This window comes from Cardiocondyla obscurior, linkage group LG19, assembly GCF_019399895.1.
Source record: "Cardiocondyla obscurior isolate alpha-2009 linkage group LG19, Cobs3.1, whole genome shotgun sequence".
In the NCBI taxonomy this organism is placed as follows: domain Eukaryota; kingdom Metazoa; phylum Arthropoda; class Insecta; order Hymenoptera; family Formicidae; genus Cardiocondyla; species Cardiocondyla obscurior.
Window position 1 is genome coordinate 3,319,340 of NC_091882.1, and position 24,425 is coordinate 3,343,764.

General features: G+C 43.8%; 1 protein-coding gene and 1 long non-coding RNA gene across 7 annotated transcripts in view; one reads left to right on the forward strand and one right to left on the reverse strand.

Moving 5' to 3' along the window:
- The window catches only part of LOC139110024 (uncharacterized), a 198,845-nt gene that overhangs the window by 93,473 nt on the left and 80,947 nt on the right, over positions 1-24,425 (reverse strand). The window lies entirely within an intron of this gene.
- The window catches only part of LOC139110012 (nephrin), a 186,597-nt gene that overhangs the window by 83,194 nt on the left and 78,978 nt on the right, over positions 1-24,425 (forward strand). For all 4 annotated transcript variants that reach the window (XM_070669502.1, XM_070669503.1, XM_070669504.1 and 1 more), the window contains exons 5-7: positions 1,643-1,753; positions 14,314-14,541; positions 23,096-23,247. In XM_070669502.1, the coding sequence (XP_070525603.1) occupies positions 1,643-1,753; positions 14,314-14,541; positions 23,096-23,247 (491 nt within the window). The remainder of the gene's footprint in view (positions 1-1,642; positions 1,754-14,313; positions 14,542-23,095; positions 23,248-24,425) is intronic.

Here is a 24,425-nt window from a genome sequence, read left to right on the forward strand (position 1 = left end):
CCGTGAATGCCGAGTATTAGCGCCACTAAAGCGTCGTCTTGCGCCGTCCTCGTGTAATCTCCGTCGAGATTACGACGTCCGTCTGCGGAATCCCGTGGGAACATAGCGTTCCATCTCGACTTCCGGTGAAATTTCTGCCCCCTCAACGTATCGATTCCCGCCGAAGACGGATCTCGCATCGCGTCGCGGAAACGGTAATTATTCAGGCAACGATTGTACAATTCTTTTCGCGTCGCTAATTTCGTCGCGGTGTCTTGCATACAACGAACGGTATGTAATTAGAATCGAAATTAGTCTCAAGTGGGTTTTTATCTTTTTTTCTTTTTAATTTTTTTTTTCTAAGACAATGTAAATGCGCTCGTCTTATTTTTTTTCCCTCCCTGGTTTCTCGAGTTTAATTAGAAAACTAGAAATAATCGGCGGTTGTTCTTTCCAAATTGAAATTCGCGTCCTACATTACAAATTCAAGATGAGCAAACCTGCAGCTTGAGAGCGACTCGAATACATTTTTACGCCCTGGCAAGATTCAAATTCTCACGTTCACGTCGTGTCAGTTACATTTTTTATTTCCGCGTCGGTGGCATGTTACGTCGAAGCGCCGATCGACGATACTCGACTTTTGTTTGCGCGTTCGCGGAACACGTCCTGAAAATATCGCCACGTACTTTGGATACCGCCCGAATACGGTCGTCGGGCGGATATGAACAAACAAGTCACGCCGGCGACATGGCGGCACCGCGCCTCCGCTCGGGGGCGAAGCGCCCGTGATTCGAGCTATCTTCATAAAGATCCTCACGAGGTCTCGATTTCGCGCGACTTATCTCGAGGGAGACGAGGTCGCGCAAAATTCGCTGCGAGGGCGGGCCGCACGTGTCGTCGTCGCGTAACCGAGTAAATCAAATTGGAATACTTCGCCGCGCGTCGAAAACTGCCCTAATCCTGGTCCGCTTATCGAGTTTAGCCCCCGATCACGCGACAGCTCGCCCAAGCGGTCCTTTCTCCCGCGTTCGCCGCCGCCTTTTCCGAAAAGGAAACTCGAACGAATGGGGCGTGCACCATCGATCGACATTATCGTCATCGACGTCGTCGCGACAATAACCGAAGGCAATTCCTATCCGACATTCGGGCGATGTATTGGGATGAGTCTCCCATCGACTTGTTTGCGTTTACCTTGGCTATATCGCGGATGCAATGGGCGCGCGATGAAAGGGAGAAAAAGACGCCAAGTCAAGCAGAAGCTGCTGTTGTTGCTGCTTCACTTCCACGCTCTTTTCTCGCTTATTATAGCCGCTCGGGGCTAGATACGTGCGATGCTTCTCATGAAAGAATATTTTGCTTGCTATTAGCTAAAATTACATTTATAAATTTCGTCCGCGGAATAAAAATTGAAATAGGTGTATCATGTGTAAACGCTGTTTTTTTTTTTTATTTAAATTTTGAATTACGAATTATATTTTTTATATAATATTATACGCGAAATATTTTTTATTAGACGATCACGTGGTATAAATAAAATATCGACGATTGTAATTTGCGAATAAAGCTGTCGTCTTTAAAAATTTCTTTGCGCGGCTGCAACAGTCTGAGGCAATAAACTGGAAAATGCGCATATCGCTTCACAGGTTGGTTTTTCTGTTTACAGTGCCACCGGCGAAGCCGATAATCTATGATGCGAAGAGGCGAGACATGAGCAAACTCCTCGAGGCTTACCCGGAGGGAGCTGACCTGTTCCTGGTTTGCGAGGTGCATGGAGGTAAATGTCAGCTATAACGCCAACATAACTTGTCGCACGCTTTTAATTCTCTCCGCGAACAGTTTGAAAAAGACGTCAATTGCATATCAAAATTCAATTTTAATCGCAGGCGTGACAATTTTTTTTTTTCAATTAATTTTTTTTTATTTTTTTTTTATTTACGAGATCAAAACTTATATAGCCTTAAATTCATAATAATATTTTATTCGAGCCTATCACCCTCGAAGAGTTTGGCGGGAGATAAATTCTAAGATATACATAAAAGAAAAAAAAAGAAAAGCCACGTAGTCATCATTTCGTTTACTTAACGCCGCTCGAAAAGCTCGCGATAACCGAGGCCGACTTATGTCGGCGGGAAGTGTTCGGAGTCGGATTGCGAATCGGGTAGTCTCCTCGAATCGCTTACGCGGATGACGCGATTGCGGTGCGCGCGAATTGCTCGAGGAAAATGACGAGAGGGGCGAACGTACGTCGTGCGTGCCGAACGAAAAATCCCATCTAACCGAGAAACCGGCGGCGGGGTATTCACTGGCGCGGGGCCAATTCCATTTAGAGTCCTCTACACAACGCACTCCGGGAGGAGGCGTCGCGGGCTGGCGCGAGACGACTCGCGAGGCCGGGGAAGAAGCTTTAAAAGAGTCCGCCCGCTTTTTCCCGTATAGGCACCGAAAGGGACGATGGGGGCGACTTGTCGCGCGGAGCGGCCGAATCTATCCTGGACTTTTGCCAACCTCGAACTCCCGTAACTGCCGCCGTTCCAATGCACTCTTCGCCAGAAATCGTGCGCTCGCTTCCGTCGTCGACGGAAATAAATTATCGCAATCGCGCCCGAGGCCCACCCGCGGTGATCGTTATATCTTTAACCCTTTCGGAATCCGTAAGAGAGAGAGAGGGACGCGACTTCTTAAGCTGTGTTCTACGTTAATGAGTTGATAACTAAAAAATGTATTTAAAGTTTTTTTTTTTATTTATTTTATTTTATTTTTTTTATTTTGAACTCGAGTTTCGAACAATTGTAGCTGTTGCCGGCGTACTTTTGTTTTAGAAGTAGCTTTAAAAGTACTTATTCGAGTGGCGCAATTATTTCGCTGTTATAAAAATATCAAAGTAGCAACTTTAATGCGAGAGGAATTAAATTCCGGTATTTCTTTCTCGAAACATATCACGTGAAAAATGTTTGAGAGCGTCACGTTTTCCTTTTCATCTCTCTGATAAAAATCTGTAAATGACTGAGCAAGAACACTTTTATTTCCTTCTATATTAACGTTTCACGGAAATAGTAAATGCAGGAAAAGATGAGAAAGTTTTGGTATCCAAGAAAAATCAAGAAGAGGAGGCGGAAGTGACCTCGCAGTTCGCCGCGTTGTTGTGTAATCAACTTCTTGAAAAGTCGCCAAATTCCATTCAGAAATTTATACGAGCACGCAGCTTCCAGAAGTAGACATTTTTATTTAAGAACAAGTTTCGAACAAAGCAAAAAAAAAAAAAAAAAGAAGAAGAAAAAAATAAAAAAAAGTATTTAATACCGTTCGACTAATATTAGTTATTCACCTGCTAGTATAAAATATTCGACGAAAGATTCGCGAGAAGTTTAAATAAATCCTGTGCTTACGACCCTTTCAAAAATCCTAAATTCATCACTGGCGGCGGAAATGACAGAGTTTCTCTCGGCGAACGGTCTGAAACAGTCGGCGAAACCGGGAACGAACCTCCTTCGAAGTCCCGGAAAAGGGAGACGAGCAGAAAATGAAAAGCGTGCTGGCAGAAGATTAACGTATAGTTGACTTCGTCGCCCATGCCGAGCGCGATGAATCCGTTGGATCCGTGCCAATCTCCGTCGGCATTGCCGAGCCACTATTTCTAGTTTAACACGAGCCCACGACCACGCGAACGTCGCCCTCTCGCGCAATTCCATCCGCGGATTGTTTCGAACTAAGTTCCATTTCCCCGGGAATGCTCGACAGCCTCCGCGAACCCGGCCGCCGCATCACGTCGCCGAAACGTATCTCGCGCGTCGATAGCATTGAATTTCAAAACGGCGAATAAATAATGAATGGGCGCGGAGCTCCGGCATCCGCTGCTGAAATACTTATTAGGGTTTCGCAATCGCGGGCCGCGCGGCGACATAATTTATAAGAATGTAACCCGCTGCTGTTATATGTATATTATATATACGTATCTCGAGGAATTCTCTCGGAGAACGGAATCGTCGAGGGCCAATAAGTTTTGCCTTCACTCGAATATTTAATTTCGCGTAGTCCTCGACTGCTTCCTCGAATCTCGTTCGGCTTCAGACAAACAGCTGTCGTCTTATTACGGGATATTACGTGAAGGACGTTGAACAATTTTATTCCCGCGCGGAGGGGCGTTTGAGGAATCGATTTCGGGTATTTTTCCGGGAGCTTCAGAAATCAACGATTGCATTCGCATTTCAATTTCGCGCGACACGCCCGTGGATTTGAAATTATAGCACGTCCTGACTCTCACTTCCGCCTTTCTATCTCGGTCTATTTATGTTACCCTCCTATTGTTACGTTTTCATGCGCTTCTTATTTATTATTACGCTTCTATTGTTGCGCCTCATTGAGGATTCTCAGAGGAACGCGCATGGTTCATTCAGCCTTTCGTTGCGAAACGGTTTGTTATTTTTTTTTTCTTTTCTTTTTCTTTGTTTTTTTTTTTTTCTCCGCTGTCCGAGAATTTTCCCGGTGATCTCGCGTTTACCCTCCGCAATTTTAACCGCGGATGTCTTCGAATATTAAAGTCGCTTAAAATATTTCGCCCGCCCGTCACGCTGTCCCTCGCCCGGCATGTTTTTCGCGGTCACGCGAAATGAGAAGGCTCTTGAAAACTGCCTCCCCGTTAACGAGTGTATTAGTCGACGGGAATTTAAGCGTGGCAGCATAATTCCCTCGGTCGCCGCGACGCGCGACGCGTTTTTACCGTCGTTGCAATTTTACCTTTCGCCGCGTTTCGGCGTCGAAAGCGAGGAAGCTCGGCTTCTCGGGACAGGTGATTTGTCACGCGGGAACGAAACGAGCTCGCCTCGTCCGACTTTGCCCCGGTCCCTTTACTCTCGCGTTTTTCGCGCCCCGCGTGCAGGTACCTGATGACTTCGGGGCGGAAAGCTCGTGACGAAATGCGACGGAAAAGGGCAGGAAGGGAGGCGGTAAGAAGAACCGCGACTGCCGAGCGGAGAACGCGACGAGCGAACTTTCGACGCATTTGTATCGCCGTCTCGTTCTCTAACGCGGCGCGCATCTCCGTCGTCTATCGTCTCATCTCCGATAGGGGGAAGCCTTCTTTTCGGGACCAGCTGATTGCCCGTATTTCTCATTCGTCGTGAAATACAGAGCGCCACTTGTTTGCACGACTTTTCCGCTCGTCGCCTCCTCCGCGAAACTTGGTCGTGCCTCCTTAACTTCCGGCGTGCCCCCCTCCCTCCCCCTCTCCCCCCGGCTTCTTTTTACAGCTTTCGCACTTTCGGGCGGCAATCAATTATCTTTCCCTCGCCGCTTTCGTGTTTGTGACATTAAACGCCCGCGCGGTATCGAGCCGCGTGGCTCGAATTATGAAAGCAAACTCAATTTACGCTTAAATACGAGGTAACAGCATCATTACGTCAATAGATGAATAATAAATAAACAAATTTGGATTCGAGCGGCATGCCGCGTACGTTTGTGCGCGTATTCGAGCGCTCGCGCAAATATTTATCCGGCTAGGAATTGCGGGCCACTCTTTTATGCGGGTTTATTTTCTCCCGCTGCGTCAATGATCGCGATAATTAAGCGTACCTTTTCGCGAACGCGAAATACCTCTCTTGTCTTAAACCGCGGGCGGCGGTCTGGCTATATCGTGCGTATATACTACTCGACGTGCTGGCCGCGCGTTTAACATTCGCGTGCCGCTGTTGTCGCTGAATCAGGTCACGTACGTATTAAATATCAGGGGAAATGACCAGACCTTGGTCCCTGCAGAAAAGTGCGAGTATTTTTGTGGCTTAATTGTCGGCTGCCGCGGAAACCATTAGTCGATATAGAAGCAAATAAAACGCGCCCCGCGGGAACTCCGAGGGAAATACTATAATTGTCGTTTGGGAAAATGTATCGCTTTTTGCTAAATGCTTCACGCAAATAATACCCATTCGATTCTATCGGTTATTAATTTTCCCGTATTTTGGAAAAGTGCACTTTCGGCGCCGATGTTAAAACGGTACTTCAAACGTCTGTTTTAGGAAAAAAAAATTTTACCAATACCTACATCGTTTAAACATTAATGCGTATTAATACGTTTTGTTTTTAGAATATCGTAGTAATAAATTGTTAAAAAAAAAAAATAAATAATTAAAAACTAGTTGCAAAAAGTGTCGTAGTAATAAATGTCGATGTGATTAAAAGCAGAACTGCTGTATCTGCAATAATACTTGTTTATGGTTAATTTTGTTCGGAGACACAATGGTATAAATAACGCATAATTCCAGTATTAATAGCGGCGGGGTATGTAATTCAGCTTTTAACGACCGTCGTCGATTAACCTACGGTTCGGCGAGTTCTTCGAGCTGCTCAGCTGGTTCGTAATCGCAGTTTATTCGCGGCATACGATTTAGCGCAGCGCCGCGCGAGTTCGGCGCAGCCGGTTTATCGAGCCAGCAACGTCAGCGGGAAATAAAGACCCTATTAATGCGAAGCGGGGATTAGGATGGCTCGCCCGAATGCGGCCCGCTCGTTCCTCCCCCAGCTCTCTGTAGCTTACCGCCGAATTTTCGGATAACGATTCGAGGCGTCGTTCTCGCCGTCAGCCTCGCCGCCCGGCCCGAATATTACTCCCCGCCGTTCCAAATTGTTACTTAGCTGTCCCCGAGGATGTCCTCCTGGATAAACCAGGGCGGAATGCACAACTGACCTACGGCATCGCGCGACACGCTCGTACTACTGCAGTGTAATTTAATTATTTTCACCGATGTGAGATTAACTTCTCGCACATGTCGATTTCTCGGGTAATCAATTCGCAGCCTAATTTTTTTATATTTTAGAACAATTGATATATATATATATATATATATATATATATATATATATATAAGTATATATTTTTTTTGTTTTATGTAAATTGAATAATTTGCTGGGCATTGATTTCGTTGAATAAAATTTCGCCCAGCTACTATCGACGTACAATGGCGCGTTATCATTTCACGCGAATGTTCCGGTTTAGAACGCAACGCGGCAATTTTAGTCCACGGGATGGGTATGTTTGTAATGCCCTATACTGACGTAAATCGCCTTCCGTCTTCCTTAATGTCACTATCCTTAGACGCGAACAAGGAGCTACTACAAAAAGGGGATTGTCGCTTGTTACCGCTTGCGAAGAGAAATGTATCTGAGTAGACACGGACACAAAAACATGAGGTACAAAGCTCGTGTCTGAGAGAACGGGAACGGCCACGTTCGCGGACAGTGTTACGAAAACATAATTGTTTCGCGAATTGACGGCTAATATCGTCCGAATTTCAGATGCAATTTTAATTCGAGCCCAAGCCCTTCGAATGCAAAATCCGAGCGCAGAGCAACGCGTATATATCTTGGATGATTAACGCGTGATCGATGTCGCGAATAATATATGTTATTAACATAGTTGTATCGCTAACGTTGTTAAATGATCGAGTCGATTGCACTTTGCACTTCTGCTAATTAATCTAAAATCTGCCTTCTCTCTCTATCTCTTTCTCTCTCTCTCCCCTTCGCATCACGTGTCCATCATCGACGCGGCTGACGGCTCGAGCGAAGTGATTCGACATCTATCTCGCGCAATATGTTTTTGACACTTCGATTGAGCTGAACGCGGACACTTTACGACACGCGCAACAAGCAGCTCGCTTCGCGAGTGGTTTGCCCGGAACGCGAATCCGAGTCGGACACAAAACGCGGCGGACAGGTCGAAGGGACGGCCGAGGGATGAAATCCGACATGACGCGCTTCTCTTTACGCCGGGCTGCATATGCAAAGCGAAACTTTCCGTTCGCTTTGTACAAGGCGTTTCATAAACACCACCGGCTGGCGTCGCGTTGTTTTTTCGCGGAAAATGCGAGGAACGAGTGAAATGTATCGTTCGACATGTGTCGTTAAGCATTGGACACTACATTTTTGTCGCGCTTTCAATTCTCAACTTCGCTGAAGCGTCACATTGACGTTGAACACATCGGATTTTTGCATCGCGCGAGCTTCTCGGAGGTTTCTAGTAGTATCAAAAGTATCAATAGCTGTGGAAACGTTCGTTAGGTGAATATCCACTATTGTCTTAATTTAAAAACGTCGATTTTTATAATATTTAAAATTAATATTTGATTGAACATTGCTGACGAGAGCCACGTCGTGTCATTTTCTCACTTAATTTTTTTCAAGCAGGTTCCAATTTTTTTTTCTTTTCTTTTCTTTTCTTTTTTTTTTTTTTTTTTTTTTTGAAAGAACCTATATCGGCGGATTCTTGGGTCGCTCAACTCACGAGAGGATAGCGGCGGCGATGGGCTTTAATTTATTTTATTGTGGCATAAAATCCTGCAAAATGCATACCGTCCCTTACGACCTGACCTGGTCGACCCCGTGGCGTCTCGTCGTTAGTCCTGCGATATCCTCGCATACCATGCAAAAGATATTCTCGCTGCAAGGGACGTTATTTAAGGACGCGAGAGAAAATTCTCCGATTTATCCGAAGATATTTTCGCGCACAACGTTTTAAAACGAGCTAATTTATGAAGTTATTCAAGGAATTATCGCAGCAGAGAGAATGTGAAATTATGAAGTTTTACATTAATGTTTCCTATTTTATATGCAATTTGGCGAGAACCATGCTCCATTAAATACGAAATTAACATTTTCCTGTGTGCAGTATCGCGAGAACGCGCGGAAAGTAAATAGTTGCCGATTTTACGGCGAGTTTGACGACTTTGCCGAAATTTCTCTCCCTCTCTCTCCCTCCTTTTCTCATTCTTTTTCTTTTTTTTATTTCTGTCGAAATAAATTTTGTGGCAAAAATAATTTATTGTGGTCGCTCGTGAAATTATACAGCTCTCAAACACGAAACGAGGAAAGTTGGAAAATAAATCGGGCATTAATATTTACTATTTTACGCGCGGCTCGCGGGCGACGAAGTTTGCGATGACTCGAGCCTCGTCGGATTTGTATTTTCATATTTGCGACCCTTAGCGGTAATGCTTCTTTCATTTCGCTTTGAGGTCCGCAAATGGTTGGGACCCGGGAAATCCGCGCCAGTGTATCTTGCATATAGTCAAACTATATAACGCATCGACTGTAATTTCTAATATCAACAGAACTTCGGGTCGGAATGTACCGAAGGGAACTACTGCGCAACGATGCTCGGAGATTTGCATTGTGCAAACGCTCTCTAAAAAGGAAACTTCGCATTCGATCGTAAACTGATTTATACAAGGTGTCCCTCTATGGGACGCAATCTGAAAATCGTACAACCGGAGGTATACTATTCTATTCGTTAAATATTATTACTAGTAATTTTATTACTGTTAAAGACGCGTTAAATGAGAAACGAAATGCCGGCCTACGAGCGTTGCGAATATTAACTGAAGCGCATCCCGAAAAGTCTCTTCAACGCGCAAGTTCCACGATGCTCCTAGATTACGCCCTTTCCGAATCTCTGAGCCCGGGACTATTTTCGTTCGGCGCAATCTTTCGCGCGGGCCGCAACGGGTTGTTTTAGATCTCAATTTGCAAAAACAATCAGTCGCAATCGCCGTAAGTAAATAAAAGCCCCCGCGGCGGAAGTGCTCTCAATGTAAAAATACTGATCCCCCATGCCGTTCCTCGCTCGTGTAAAATGGAAGAGAGATCTCTCGTCGCGTATCGTCACGTAAAAGGTTCAGCCACCGGGGTTTTCTTCCCCAATCACGGTGCTCTTGTGCTCTCGGCACGGCGGTCGTCGTCGATTCAGGCGGCGGCGGGCCGTTGAAAATAATTGACCCCCGCCGCCTCCACCGCTCGTATTTCGCGCGCGAAGCGGGCGAGCGGCGGCCCCGCGTTTAAAAGCTCCCAGGGTATATCCCCTCGAAAAGCCGCCGGTGAAACGCCCGGCGACGCCGTGCGCGGCTGCCCCCTCATTCTGCCGCGTATTGTTACCGCACAATACACGGTGTATTTCCACCGGCGTGTCTCTCGCCGTTTCCCCGCCGCCCTCGCGCGCAGCGGGACCGCTGTCCGGCAGCTGCATTGTCGGCGGCCCCGGCGTTGCATCGAACGCAATTTTACAGCGTCACGGAGCGAAATGTTTGTTTTAACGTGAGCCAGCGGCCATAACGGCTCCTCGCTCGCTCTCCTCTACGCCGTCGCGCGCGACGAAACGACGTTTTTATTCCCGCCCGTGCACGTACACATCCCGCCGCTGCACGTCTCGCGCATCCCGATTATGCCCTCGGCTTCGCGCCACCACGAAAAGCGCGTACGTTTCGCACATGCTAATAATAAAAATAAAATAAAAAAAAAAGGAAGAAGAGAAGGGGGATATACGTGCACTCGCCGAACGAGAGTGGGTTCGGTGAACTCGAGTGAGTTCGTCTTCGGGGTGAATTAAAACGCGCCTCGAGAAACGCCACCGTCGACGATATATAAAGTTTATTCGAAATTCGTACCGCGGGTGCATCCGATACCGATTAATTCTTCCTTCCTCATTCCCTACCGGTTCGTTAAAATAATAGTTCGTTAAGATCGCTTATCGGATCAATGTGCGTAATATCTTTCGCCATGTAGCAACGATAATACGCCTCGCGCAAATGCGCGCGATTATCGCCTCTCCCCCATTTGTTTCATCGCGATGCTCGGCGATATTGCGCGAATTGTTGCGCGGAAAAGTTATCGGAGGGCCGGGGGGGTGCGCGCGAAACGATAAGGCTACGCCCGGGAAAACGGATATTCGTGCCGCGAAAGTATCCGCGCAAATGTACCCGGGGGGCGTTCGTTGTTTTGCGTTTCTTAACGAGAACGACCGGAAACGAGCGCGCCAACGATCCTGGGATGCGTTTTACGCGGCGGCTGTGCTTAACATGCCGTAACGTCATAAAAATACGCCGCGACGGTTCCGTGACAAGGCACACCGGCAACGGTAATGAGTTCAGTCGGCGGCGACTTTTAATACGCGCTTCTTTTTTCCCCTCCGGCAGGGATCCGCCGCGAAAAAATCGTAATAACCGTAATAACTTTTGCGCCCACTTCATTATTTGGCACGCACTATGCGCGATTTAAAGTTGGCCCGGCTCAAAAAATGTTCTCAATTTTACGCGTTTCCCCGCGACGCGCGTGCGTATTCGTAATGAAATAAAGATGCAAAGCAGCACCTGGTCGTAGACGATAATTCATTTAAGCGACTTCGGAAAGGTTTATCCTCCGGGGATACTTCAGTTTTCAATAATTTATTCATTAGCTATCGGCATTTCGATAACGAGCCAGTCTCGGGGAAAGAATTTATGGTCACTGGGCACGCCGTGTTTCATGTATTGCGATTGTTCGCCTCTGAGATTCGCCCGTAAAGCGTGCTCGCAGGAAAACGCAAGGAAGCGGATGAGGAAAAGCCCTCGGAGATACCACCGACGGGATATATTTGTATCCTGCGAGACGGCAGGAAATTATTCCACAGGGAACAATGGGAGCGGTGGTCTCGATGGCGGAATTAATTATAGCGCGCGGCTTAATGAACGCTTATTATCGCTTTCTTTCTGAAACAGGAGGGGTTATCTCGCGACGAGATAATGCGGAAACGTCGTCGTGACAGGAAGGAAGTCGCGCGAGCGGCGTGATATTATCCTCGAATGTGAATTGTGATAATAATTTCTTTGCGAAATTGCTAGAGCACGACACGGTGTTTCTAAATTTAAAACAAATTCTCCCGTTACTATTTATAAAAGTATCTTTTAATAACGTTTTTTATTATAATTTTTTTCTCTTTGTGGCTACATTTATTATTCTACTAAATTAATAAATTATATTTATTATAAAGTTTAATTAAATAAAAAAAAAACATGTATGAAATAAAATAAATATCTATAGAGATACGAAAAGCTATTAATTTATTATGATATATTTATACGTAAAAATTTTTTTATTGCCCGTTTTTTTTTATTGCATCTCATAACGTTGGGTTCTTATCATAGCGCATATTAATTAGAGGTTTCCTAGGGTCATCCCGCTCGCAACAAACGTTTCCTGAACGCGCGAAGTAGCTTCGATCTCACGACGGGGAGTCTGTTCATTTCCTGGTTATTGTTTAATGAACGCGTACTCCGTGGAAATTAATGCGATTTCAGCGCATTGTGCCCGGGAAATTAACGCGATTGTAGATAATACGTATTCCGCCATAACGCGCGTGTAGGATTAGCTGTTTGTTTCTTTCCGTACTTCGAGCATTCGTTTGTTATGCTCATTCGTAATCTGCATTTGATAAATTATTTTAAGCTTCAACTATTCTATGCTGCTAAAGCTTGTTTCGCGAAATACGCAAATCCGTGTCACCCGCGCATTAAGAACAGCGAGAGGACAAACATTTGCAGTTGTTCCGGCACTGCAGGTAGACGCAGAATAAACTGCATCAGCAGTCTGCGTCACATACAAACGCGAATTTTCAATGTGACGCAAATAACTATTTCATGAAAGCGTCTTAATCCATAAATGATATTTCTAGTTGCACGTGTATCTTTTATGCGCGCTAATAATAACTAGTTGTACGTGGGGGGAGAAAAAAAAATGACGCTTTGTTAATAATATTTCAGTTGCTGTAAGTTTCCCTCCCTTCTCGATGATCGCGACCGATGTAGAAAAAAAAAGGAAGTAAGAACAGCGTTCGATTTAACGCGTAACAGAACTTTAACGTTATGCGTCAGACATCGATTGCACAAATGTCAATCATCGGATTATTAATGTAGAGCTCTAACTGAGCAAATAGCCACTCCTAATTATTACGTTCTACCTATCAATATCAATGACGGCTCTCGACAAGATGTATACGTAATGCACGAACGTGTCTTTGATTGGACAGATATCTATGTAGACAGCTAGAATAGGCAGCCCGTCCGTGAACTAGATAGACAGGATGGTTCATCTAGAATAACTGTTGATTAGGCGGCGGATCCGCTAATATCGGACAGTATTCAGTAGCACATGCCGTTGTTTGATCATACAATAATGTTACTTGCCACAAGGCGTCTTTATAATTAATACGAAAACGCTTGGGATGAGATTTTACAAATTTACAATTTTCGTACTAACTTGTAATATATGTATATATATATTTTTTTTTAAATCTAACTGTTGTAACTAATTTTTATTTAAATAATAACAGATTAATTTAAAATGTTTTATAGAAAATAGTACTGTTAAAAAGACTTTATGCAAAAATACTTTTGTAAAATAAGTTTATGTGCACCGTAGAGGCTTTAAAATTGATATTAAAAGAGCTTTAAAAGGATTACAAATATTTTAATACGAATGCTCTTTGACCTATAATAAAACAAAAAAAAACCAATTTATTTGTTTTTTTTTTTTTTAATTAACAGATAACGACGATTGTTATTTGTAAAACCAGAAGATTATCGCGAATAATAAGGAATAATATTCCATGTAAATTATACACACTACATAATACGTATAATGCACAAGTACCGGTATCGTTATTGTGCTGCTGGAGTTGATTTATATCGCGGTTTCGATTTACATGCCATCCGCGAGTATTCCCACGCGGCAAGACAATCCCCTCCCCCCTCCCACATTTCAGTCTGATAGTTTACCAGCTTCCTTATCCACGAACGACAAGTATGCCTTGCTAATTAGCTGGTAGCGAACAAGTGACACGCGGCGCCTTCGGTACATCCACGGGCACCGATCTATCTCGGTGGCGCGCACTTTCGAGATTCCCTTTCGTCATAATTAGCCGTAACAGCCGGCGGCGGTGAGCCACAGGTAGCGGAGTCTCTCGAGAATGGGAGACGTGGAGTAGTACCTCCGTACCGTTGTTTCGACCGAATGGGGCCCGTCCGCCGTAATGATTGACGGCGACATTTACGCTACCGGTCCCCCCCCTGGGACGTGCCACTCGAATTATCCCTGTTGTCGACTCGGTTATTGAGGAATAATGACAGACGTCGTCCTGCCAGCATCGACGCAATCTGGCTTACGAATCTTTCTCGCTTTCAGATCGGCGCGTTACAATCGTAACGCGACGACGGCTTGTCTAATGTGCCAATTAAATTTAACGAAGGACGATTTTAACGGACACCGAATTTAAGAGCTTTCCGAGCGAGCTCGTAAACTTTTCTCTTTGACAGCTAATTAGGCAGGGAAATATTGAACCTTCTTTTTACAAAGGAAAAAAAAAAAAAAAAAAAAAAAAAAGAAACAATAATAATAATGTTTCTACTGTCGGATAATTGAGAATAATTTAAAACGTTTTGCATGCCATCGGATAATTTAAATGAGCAATTATTTTAACGCAACATTTCACGTTATTGTATTATATTTTTAATCACGATCCCCGTTATTTTATCTGCGCAGGCAACCCTAAGCCGCAGGTCTCGTGGTATCTGGAATCGCAGAACATTCACGCGTCCACGAAGGTTCGGGAGACGCAAGGACCGGGCGGTGAGACCGCCGTCGTAACCATCAGCAACGTGACTGTGAAAGCGCTCACGAGGAAGCATCATCACGCCAAGCTGTCTTGCCGAGCGAATAACACTCAATTAGCCCCGCCGCCCACCACCACCGTCGTCATAGAGCTTAACAGTAAGAGTACTCATTCCAATTTACAATTAACGTTAATTGAGCGCGACACGGCGCGACGCTGTCGACTTTTGCTCTCCTCCACAGAATAAAATTTTTATTTTTTAACTCGGAAAAATACAGGCCTAATCGGACCATGTATTTTTTATGTTATTTACGAAAATGCCAATAGGCGCGAATCCGAAGAAGACAATTAACAAAAGTTAATACCTAACCTTTATTTCGTAACGACATATCGAAGTTTCGCTCCCTAATTGCGTGTAAAATTACTTGCTCGCACGCGCAGGTGTTACGCCAAAAGAGAAAATAAATTATAAAAAAAAAAAAAAAACAAGCGTCGAATATTTTCCCATGGAATGTCTCGAATCTCCCGAATAACTGCGGAACAAGTTACCCGCGTTATAAATATGCAAAAGACCGTCGATTTCAACGCCGCGCGATACCTTCGATTCCTATTTTCCTGCACTTTTCTCCCTCTCTTCCCGCGTGCCGCGTGTATCGGTATCAATATTTCCTCGCTGCGAAAGAGGAGCACAGCGAATATTTAACCGACGCGTGATCCGATTTGTCCGGCTGGGAACTCTCTCTCTCTCTCTCCTTTTTTTTTCTTTTTTCTTTTTTCTTTTTTTACTCAATCCGAAAATGAAAGCGGACTCTCGGCGAGACGAAATTGAAACATTTTTCATCGATTACAAGGGGCGAAGGACGCCGGTGGGAATTTCAACGAGGGGGAAGGGGACGCAAAAGGGGGACTACCAACGCCGGAGTTTTCGTATCCCTCCCGTTGAAAAGCAATCAACCTCGCGATGTCATTAATAACGCCACTTCCGGAATCGCTCCGAAACGCGACGAATCGCACGGCGCCGAGTAACATGCCCCAGCCGCGACAGCGTTCGATTAATCTCCATGAAAAACAGAGGTAGAAAGGAAATATACGTATTCCTCCCCCGCGTCCCCCATTTTTCCTCCACCCCGGGCAACACCCGGTCAGCGGCCGGAGAAAATTGCGATTCAAGCGATTTCCTTTGGCCGCAAGTTTGACCCCGGGGGCGAATAATTCGTTCGCAATTATCTCTAGGCGTGGCCGCGTCGTAATGAAAAGTTCTTTTGCCCGCGAAATTGTAATACGTCGTTATAATTACACGTGAAAGCCGTTCATCAGTGGCTTTCGATGAACGTGACGGAATTCCTATCAAAAGCTTCACGCTTTCGCGCACCGGCGCGAAATCGAGTATTACGCTGAGCTCTCGCACGGAAGAAATGATCATTTTCCTAGACCGCCACGAGGAAATTTTTTATTCTTTCAATTTTCTATATTTATAATTAAGAACGTTGTGATAAAAAGATGATCTGACCCGGTTATCGGAAAAATACGAATCGAGTGTTACATTTCCATTCAACAGCGCAGCGAACATACGCGGCGAATAGCTGATAGCGTGTAGCTGGCTTATCAGATTTCACCCGGACTCTACCGCGTTTCGCGGAAATAGATTTAAAAAAAAAAAAAAAGAAAAAAAGAAAAAAAAATTGAACGACGCGCAAAATGAAAAATCCTTCAATTTTCTCATCGACTAATTGACCATCGACAGTTCGTCAAAGGACAACCGGAGGGTCATTTTAATTGATCAGCGCGAAATAATTCCTGTCGGATTCGACGATTGAAAATGAACGGCGGTTCGGGAACAGATTGCAGTTATTCGCAAGTGATGTCACACTCGTTTTCTAAAATTAAAAATTGCCGGCCAGGCCAAATTATTCATTGCTCGTCCCGTGTACACGCGTATCGAAATAATTTGATAGCTTTCGCGTATTCGGCGCTCCAATAATTATTTGCATTAGTATTATAATTTTTAATTAAAAAGAAAAAAAAAAAAGCAAGAATAAATGACGCGCGCGAGACGCGCGCTTTGCTGGCAGCTGCAATTTGGCAATTTTAAATGACTAGATAATGGAGATTGATTTTAATTATCACGATAATTAATTATAGAAGTGAACGTAAATGGTATATGCGCAAAGGGACGTTGAAGACTTTTTGAACATTTTAGTGAACAAATTTTTTTACCGATTTATGGGTAACAAAAAACTATCCGCCAAACTCGGCAAATACGATACAATAAATTATTATTAATTTTGCAGTAATACTAGAAAGATATCACGGTGAAACATTTTTTTTTTTTTTAATTAATAACGCGACCGATTACTTTATTCCCCTTTTTTATTCTCTCTTACGTCGCAATCGGGCCGGCTGCTTTATATTTCCGTAAACATTTTTAAATTGTATCCGGTGTATCCTTCGTCTGTCGCGTTGCATCTCGATGGCAATCGCGGGGATGGAAAATTAATATTCATAATTGTTACAGCGCGGCGGCTCATCGGGCCGGCCCGAGATTCATCCGACAAGAAACTTACGCGCCAGACAAACAAGTTTAAATTAAATCGCCGGAAGCTGCCAGCTTTCGTGCCCGGAGAATACGGGAATCCGAGGAAGAAGACTTGCGATAAATTACCTCGGAGGCTGCTTGCGTGTGACGTAAAAAGCTCGAGTATAAACCAGAATCGCACAGTTATCGATCGTGAAATATTTCGAGCACACTCGATTGCCCCGACTGAAAAGCGAAATGCTTTTATCTTTCACGCAAGTGACGTATATTTCTTATCGGATATTCTTTTCTCCCACCGCGCTCGGAGCCATTGATAATTGTTTCGCGTACTTTAATGAAAATTATTAGTAATGCGCGTTTTAATATTGAAATTCCGTAACAAGTGGACTGATATCGATTGATCATTATTTTAAACGATCCGCAATTGTAAGAACAAATGCTGACGTAAGAAGCGGAGGGCGGAGGAAATTTTTTTTATCGGTTTAAAAGAAAAATTTAATTATAATATATACGATTTTCAACGAGTCATGACGGATTTGAAAGGAATTTTTTAGCTCCAAAACTATGTTGCAGTTTAAACTTATCCTTGATACTATTAAAGTTATTACGAAAATTATGACTTTTCTTTTTTTGTTAATATCGCAGTAATAAGGATTATGATTTTTTCGCTGTACAGTGGTACGACGGGTGACTTAAATTTTATGTCCGGCGTATTGCAAGGCGTAGAAAATACGTATGGCATTATTATTAGAAGATTGTTATACGTTGTTTTAAGATCGGTGACGTAATTGAATGTAAATACCGGGCCTGGCCGTATTTCTGATATGACTAACCAAGCGGCGCTTGTTTCGATTCCGGCGAGTGCTTTACTTTTTTTTTTTATTGAAATTTATCTCTTCGCGACGTCTTGATCCCTTGCTAATTGAAGGTGCACGAAGAGACGCTGGCTGCATAATCGCATTTACATAAGTCTCGATTCTGTTGCCCGTATGATCGCACGAAAAAAAAAAATTTTTTTAACGAGTCATCGGGGAGTCAAGTGAAGGTCTGCCGACTTGCGAAAACGATTTCCACGACGATCGACAATGCGAGGTCGATGAACACTCGACGGGTGCTCGAATGGCGGGAAGTGGATTGCACTCGGAATTGCGCTATGTATCCCATTAATTTTTCATGCCACCGCCGAGACCGGTGTCCCGAAGTAATGTAAAGTCCATCGTGTATATGCGAACGCGAGCGGAACGCGAAATTCGACGTCGTTAATAATTATTCGATAGCGCCGCGTAATGGAAATGGCGAAATTGGAAATAGAATAGGATACTGAATCGTACGGATTGTGCGCGCTAACAAGAAGATACGCAGGTGGACAAAAAAAAAATATATATATAAAAAAAAAAGAAACAAATCAGGCTCTTAACGAGCACTTACAAGTATGTTTATAGAAACGGGAACTGCACAAAATATTCAATACGCTGGAAAATCAATGTTTCCTTGATTAATTAATATTTAATGACGGTAATAATTATCGCATGTTTACGCACCCCTTTTTCCTCTCAATTATTGGATTTTTATTTACTTATTTGCATTGTGTACTTAATATTGAGTTAAATTTCAGATATTTATGAAGGGGCATTCTATTCGAGGAATTGAAACGATGGATTCGATAATTTATACAATTTCGTGTTGCTTTTTAACAAGAGATGGGTCATGTGCGCGGTCCGAAAGAATGAAAAATATTGAGTTCTTAGTAGAATTCACGACGGCGAAGGAAAATATTGTATATTTTTCCATATATTATAATATCTCAAAACGTCATACATGCGCATGGTTATAAATTTTTATTATTTTTAGTATTCCTTCCAATTCCCGCCGTTTATCTTGCGATGTATTTTCTTTCACGATCAGCAAAGTGTCTCGTAGTGTAGATTCTTTCAATTATCACCGAGTCGAATAGAATAGAAATTTAATCACGAATTTATACAAAAGATCTAAAAAGATTTTCAGATCTAATGAAGCCACTTTTGCGAATGTAATACTCAAAATGTATAACAAACGTAATACCGTAAATGAATTTGGACAGTAAATAACGTACAAATAATACAGTGACTTTTAAATAAAGCAATGCGAAATTGAAAGAGTTAAATTAGCTCGTATTAAGCTATTTATATTAATTATTTATAACATCGTCAGTGCTATAAAAGCAATATGATAAAACGGATATTATTGTCACTCGCAATATTCTCGTCAGCGTATTATTATATTATCGCGATCGTTTTAAATTGCCGTGCAACTTCTTTTTATCAACGGGGGGAGGGGGATGCGATTCGACGCGTCGCGACGGGAAACAAAGGCGGGACGATCGCCTCGCGAACTTGTTCAACTTTTAATGACTCATTCTGCAGAGGCGTTTGATTCCGAACAGAGCGTAGCTCGCACGAGTTCGGGGAAGAATAATCAACTTAGGTAACAAGCCGAAGAATCCCCCAACCCACCCACCGTCGTCGGGGACACATTCCGCCGACACAGAAATTCCATTCGGCAAAAATCCCCCTCGTCGCTCTCGCTCCCCCCCTCCCCCTCTTCCCCCTTCCCGCGATCGGCGTCCTTCGTTAATTAGTAAGAAAATTAATGAAGCCGCCTCCGCGAGCACAAACTTCGTTTCACGCGAGGCTCATTAGTCTTTTATAGTTACGGGCATTAACGAAAGTAGTAGATGCGCACGATAGTCAAACGATTACGTGTCTACTAGTCGTAACGACCTTGTGAGTCAGACATCAAAAGAAATTTCTAATTAAAGTCGATCCCCGCCGATCGCGTCGCCGTTGGTTCTCTCGGTCGAGCAGTAACGATATTTGCAAAGCTCTTTCGCGATATAATTATATATACACGGTACGAAAGAAAGAGAAAAAAGAAATTTAATCAAAAGAATTAGGAAAAGTGAGCGCGAATGTCGCCGTAGAGAAAACAGCTTCTCGAGACAAAGCAAGGGAACACAAAACGTAAACGGAGCTCGCAATTTGACTGTCGGTCGGAATGTTCTCTATCAGTCCAAGTCGGACCCTCATTTTACGAGCGCTATCAATTCGTCGAGCGGATGTTCTCGACGAGCTCGCGATACAAAGTAGTTTCGTAACGAAGCCGGACGAGCTACGAGCAGATTTTAGCGACAAAACGAGGACGTTTGCGATCCGCGGAGTCGCAAACGGCGTAACGACTCTCTCGAAAGCGCGCAATCTCTCTCTCTTCTCATTCTCTCTCTCTCTCTCTCTCTCTCTCTCTCTCTCTCTCTCTCTCGCTAGCAGCACTACGAAAGGAGGGTTTAGCTCACTCCGGAGACGAGAGTGAACTTCAGAAATGTTACTCTTGGTGCCTTGATAACTCAATCCACGGGGAGCTAATAATTCTCCCTTCCGACGCGAATAGTTCCCTTAATGTCGCGGTATGAAGTCTTCCCGTCTAACAATGTTATATTTTCAACATCAGTCGCTCGAAAAACTTTATTTAGAAAATCATGCGTATGCATCGACTTTTTTAATTGTTAAACCGGAGTGACTTAGATTTTAAACGCAGCGGTATGTTTCTTCTCGGATGTTTTAATGTGTTTATAGAAGAATTAAATTTATTAAAATCAATTTATTTAAATTGAAAATGCACGCGTGAAAAAAAAATTAGTTAATAATATCTACACGTTTCCTCGCCTGTAAATAATTATGCGAATATTATCATTTTGAAGCTGATTTGTTTCCATCGGGGTCGGATTCTTCGCCTCCGGAATTAATTAGTTTACCTAAAGGCTCTGGGCAAGTGTTATTCCGCTGCACGCCTCGTACATTTCCGCGTATTTTCCAAGCCGCGAGGACCCGTACATCGTCGTCTCGTTTACAAGCTTTTGCTAAAACTAGAGTGAGAATAGACCGCGAAGAACGGTTCTTCTCTCCCATTGTTTTGCCACCCCTTTCATTCCAATGAAACCGTAACGATATGAGTTCGCGGCGGCTTTGCCAAATTATGACAATAATATCACTTAGAATCGCATATTGCGGCTCTCGGCGAAATTTCACTTAAAGCCGGGGCGATTCGCGAGATCGGCGCGTACGAACCCAGACGTGCGACTCCTCTAATGTTCAGAGTCGTTCTCGAAACAACCTTTAACCTACGAACGAGCCACTTAACGACCAGACTTTTCCCGCTCCCCGGTACACCTTAATTCTGCCCGTTTGACTTTCTTCCCTAGCTCTCTCCGCTGTTTTGCGCGACCCACTTTAAAACTAAAATTGAAACTGATATTATTTCAACATGTACAATTTTTTTTTTTTTTTTAACTTCGTCAATTGTGAAAAAAAAAAAATTGGCCTTTATTCTAACGATGCGACTTTGATCGCAAATAAAAGAAAAACTGTTACGTGATAAATTAGTACGTTTATTTAATGACGTTGTTTTTCTATTATACGCGTTAGTTAAATTTCTATTGTCGAAAGATTTTAGTTAATATCCATCTCGGAAAGCGTCTTTGCCAGGTTCTTGCGAACCCCTTAAGCCTTCAACGTCGCACTCGGGCGTTATTTCCGTGGCGTCTAACGGATAAAATGGTACGCCTCCTCGAACTCTCCTTTCAGAAGTCATACGATAAACGCGCGAGCGCCTCGCGCGCGTCTTATTGAACCGGTTCGTAACTCGATTAAAGCCACTCCATGCGCGCGAATAATAATAGCGGCTCATTAAAGCTCTCGAAGTGACGACCAAAGTCTTTGGGTTTGCGCTTCCATTTGTGAAAGGCGGTTTGATTGGGAGAGTACAAATTCGCGAGAAGGAAATCGCAAAAATTGACGGGAGAAGTGCGCGCGAATAGACGAATCAAGAGAATTAGTTTAATTTTTTTGATAAACATTATTGACGAAGATACAAAGTATAACTTATCGTAAAAACAATATTAAATACATTTATCTGTAATTGCATAAATTTCAAAGTTTAATGACGATAAGATTTATGATAACGATCTCCATAATTTTATTTTCTTAAATTATTTTTAAATAAACGAGAAATTTTGTAAAATTACGGTGCCGCGTATATTGATAATATAAAATATAGCTCGTGCGTACGAGACGACAAGCTTCGAGTTAACTGCATTCGCTCAAAAAAAACGACTAAGTTGGGAGGGGTGAAAGCAAGGAGATGCATGTAGAGATTGTAAAGTAAAGTAAAATGATGAAAGGAAGACGTCTTCGTTCGTCCGAGCAAAGGTACTAAAAGCCTCGTCGAATTCTTTCCCGTCCGCGCACCTGACGACATGAATTTTGATTTGCAAATGAAATCTCAACTTTATCGGGGGAGGGAAGGGGGGTAGTTTCGCACTCGGCAAGTCTGCCTCGGCCGCCTTTGTTTTCGGCAGCTTTTCACGACGAGCACCAATTATACGGACCATTCTCTCATCCCCGATTTCTTTCACCTGCGCTCCGTCCCTTCCATCCTGTTCTAATTTTTTTTTTTTTAACCCCCAATCTGTCTTCCTTCGTCGCCGACATCGATCTGCATTTTTCTTTTTTTCCTATTAATCCGGAACTTCCGCGGAAAGCGTTGGATAGGAAAGGAGCCCGGCATGAAATTCGCGAGCGAACTGAATTCTAATTATCCCGGCGTTTCTTGCGCGCGTTCTTCGCGTTCCGTTCCTTCCTTTTTTTTCTCTCTCTCTCTTTCTTTCTTTTTTTCCGTGCGCTGGACCGCGTCCTTCGTTATGCGCTACCGCACGTTATAAAAAACCCCCATAACCTAGAGAGAAAGAGAGAGAGAGATGTGGAAGCCAAGGTGGAGTGGAAATCAGAAAACTGGACGGCCATGCGAAGTCGCGCTTATAACCTGCACGTGATTGCCATTGAAACGCCTTTCTTGCGCGCGGTAAATTATTCTCTATAAAATTAAATTATCGATGTTGACAGAGAGAAACAGCCCGTACGTAAACTCAACTCATTTCAATCGTCCAAACAAAAGTAAAAAAAAAAGAAAAAAAAAGAAAACATATCGTTGAGAAGGGAGAGAAAGAAAAAGAGAGAAAGGTTGCGCAATTAATGTTACGCGCAAATTAAAAATCAATAAATAAGAATTATCTAGTTTCTTTCATTACGTGTTCTTGCCTCGGTAGCACCGAGTGAACTCACGTGAAAAATAATTGATTTTTGCAGTGAAGCCGCTCAAGGTGGAGATTTTGGGAAAGGGCCAGATTCTGTCGGCGGGAAAGACGTATGACGTGAGGTGTCAGAGCAGCGGCTCGAGGCCACCGGCGGTCCTCACCTGGTGGAAATCCTCGAAGCAGTTGAAGGGGCAGAAAAAAAACGTGAGTAACGCCAAGATCTTTCCTACTCGCGAGGGGGAGGGAAAGGGGGGGGGGGAGAAACGGTGACAAAAACGTGTCGCGCTCCGAGCTAAGAAGTGAACGAGCCTGCTGTCTGCTTCGCGCTTAATTGCATCTTCTCCACTTAACCGCTGTTTCGAGATACGAGAAACGGTTCTCTCGATTACACAAATCCACTCTGCTTTATTACGCGGAGTAACCCGGTTACCCTAATGAAACGAACCACTTCATTTAAACACAAATATTTTCGCAGCGGCGGCGGCGAACGAATTATCGCGGGCGATGAAAGCGTTATTTTAAAGCATTTGTTGATCCAATCGGGGAGGCACTATTATTTCGCGCATCGCGGATCCTTGATTGGAATGTGTATTTTTGCAACAACTATTTTATTCTGCCTTCCATATTACTTCATATAACGAACGCGATTCGTTTTATCAACATGTTGCTTTAAACACGCCGGGGTTTTCCGCGATGAAAGAACGAGCGAGCGAGGTGAACGAAGATTGCTGTTTTTTTTCTCCCTCCCCTCCTCTCCTCTCTCCAATAAAAAAAAAGAAAGACTGTTATTTCAGAGTATTGTTAATTTACTTGGAGGTTATTATTTTATTTTCGTATTACTCAGATTCCAATCAAAATCTTAATTTTCGCAAGTGCTGTTTCCAACCCTCGTTCCTCGTGTTACTTTATATAACTGTCGCGCCGCGATTCATTCTATCAATGTCTCGAAATTGAAATCTTCGATTCGCCACCGCAACCGCCGTCGCGCACGAACAGATCGGAAATCGCGGAGTATCTCTTTGGCTCCTTTTTTTTCTCTCTCTCTCTTTCTCTCTCTCCCTATTTCGATTGTGATAACACGTATCCCTTCGCAATATCAATCACTCGAGAGCTCGTTCCGTTCCATGGCGCCTGCGAATCGATGTGGCGCGAAAAATCCGTCTCTCCCGCGATTAAACGTGAAATAATAGAACGGGCGGGTACGAAATAATGTCGGAAATAATGACGTCGGCGAAAGACGACGGCCGCGGCCTTTCCGCAAACGACGGAGAACCGCTTCCGGTGAATCGATCCCCGGCCGCGATTGAGCGAAGATAAAAATGACAGTGCCCCGATATACGAAATACTGCTGGGGGGGTCTTCACCCGCGACGTAAATGGGAG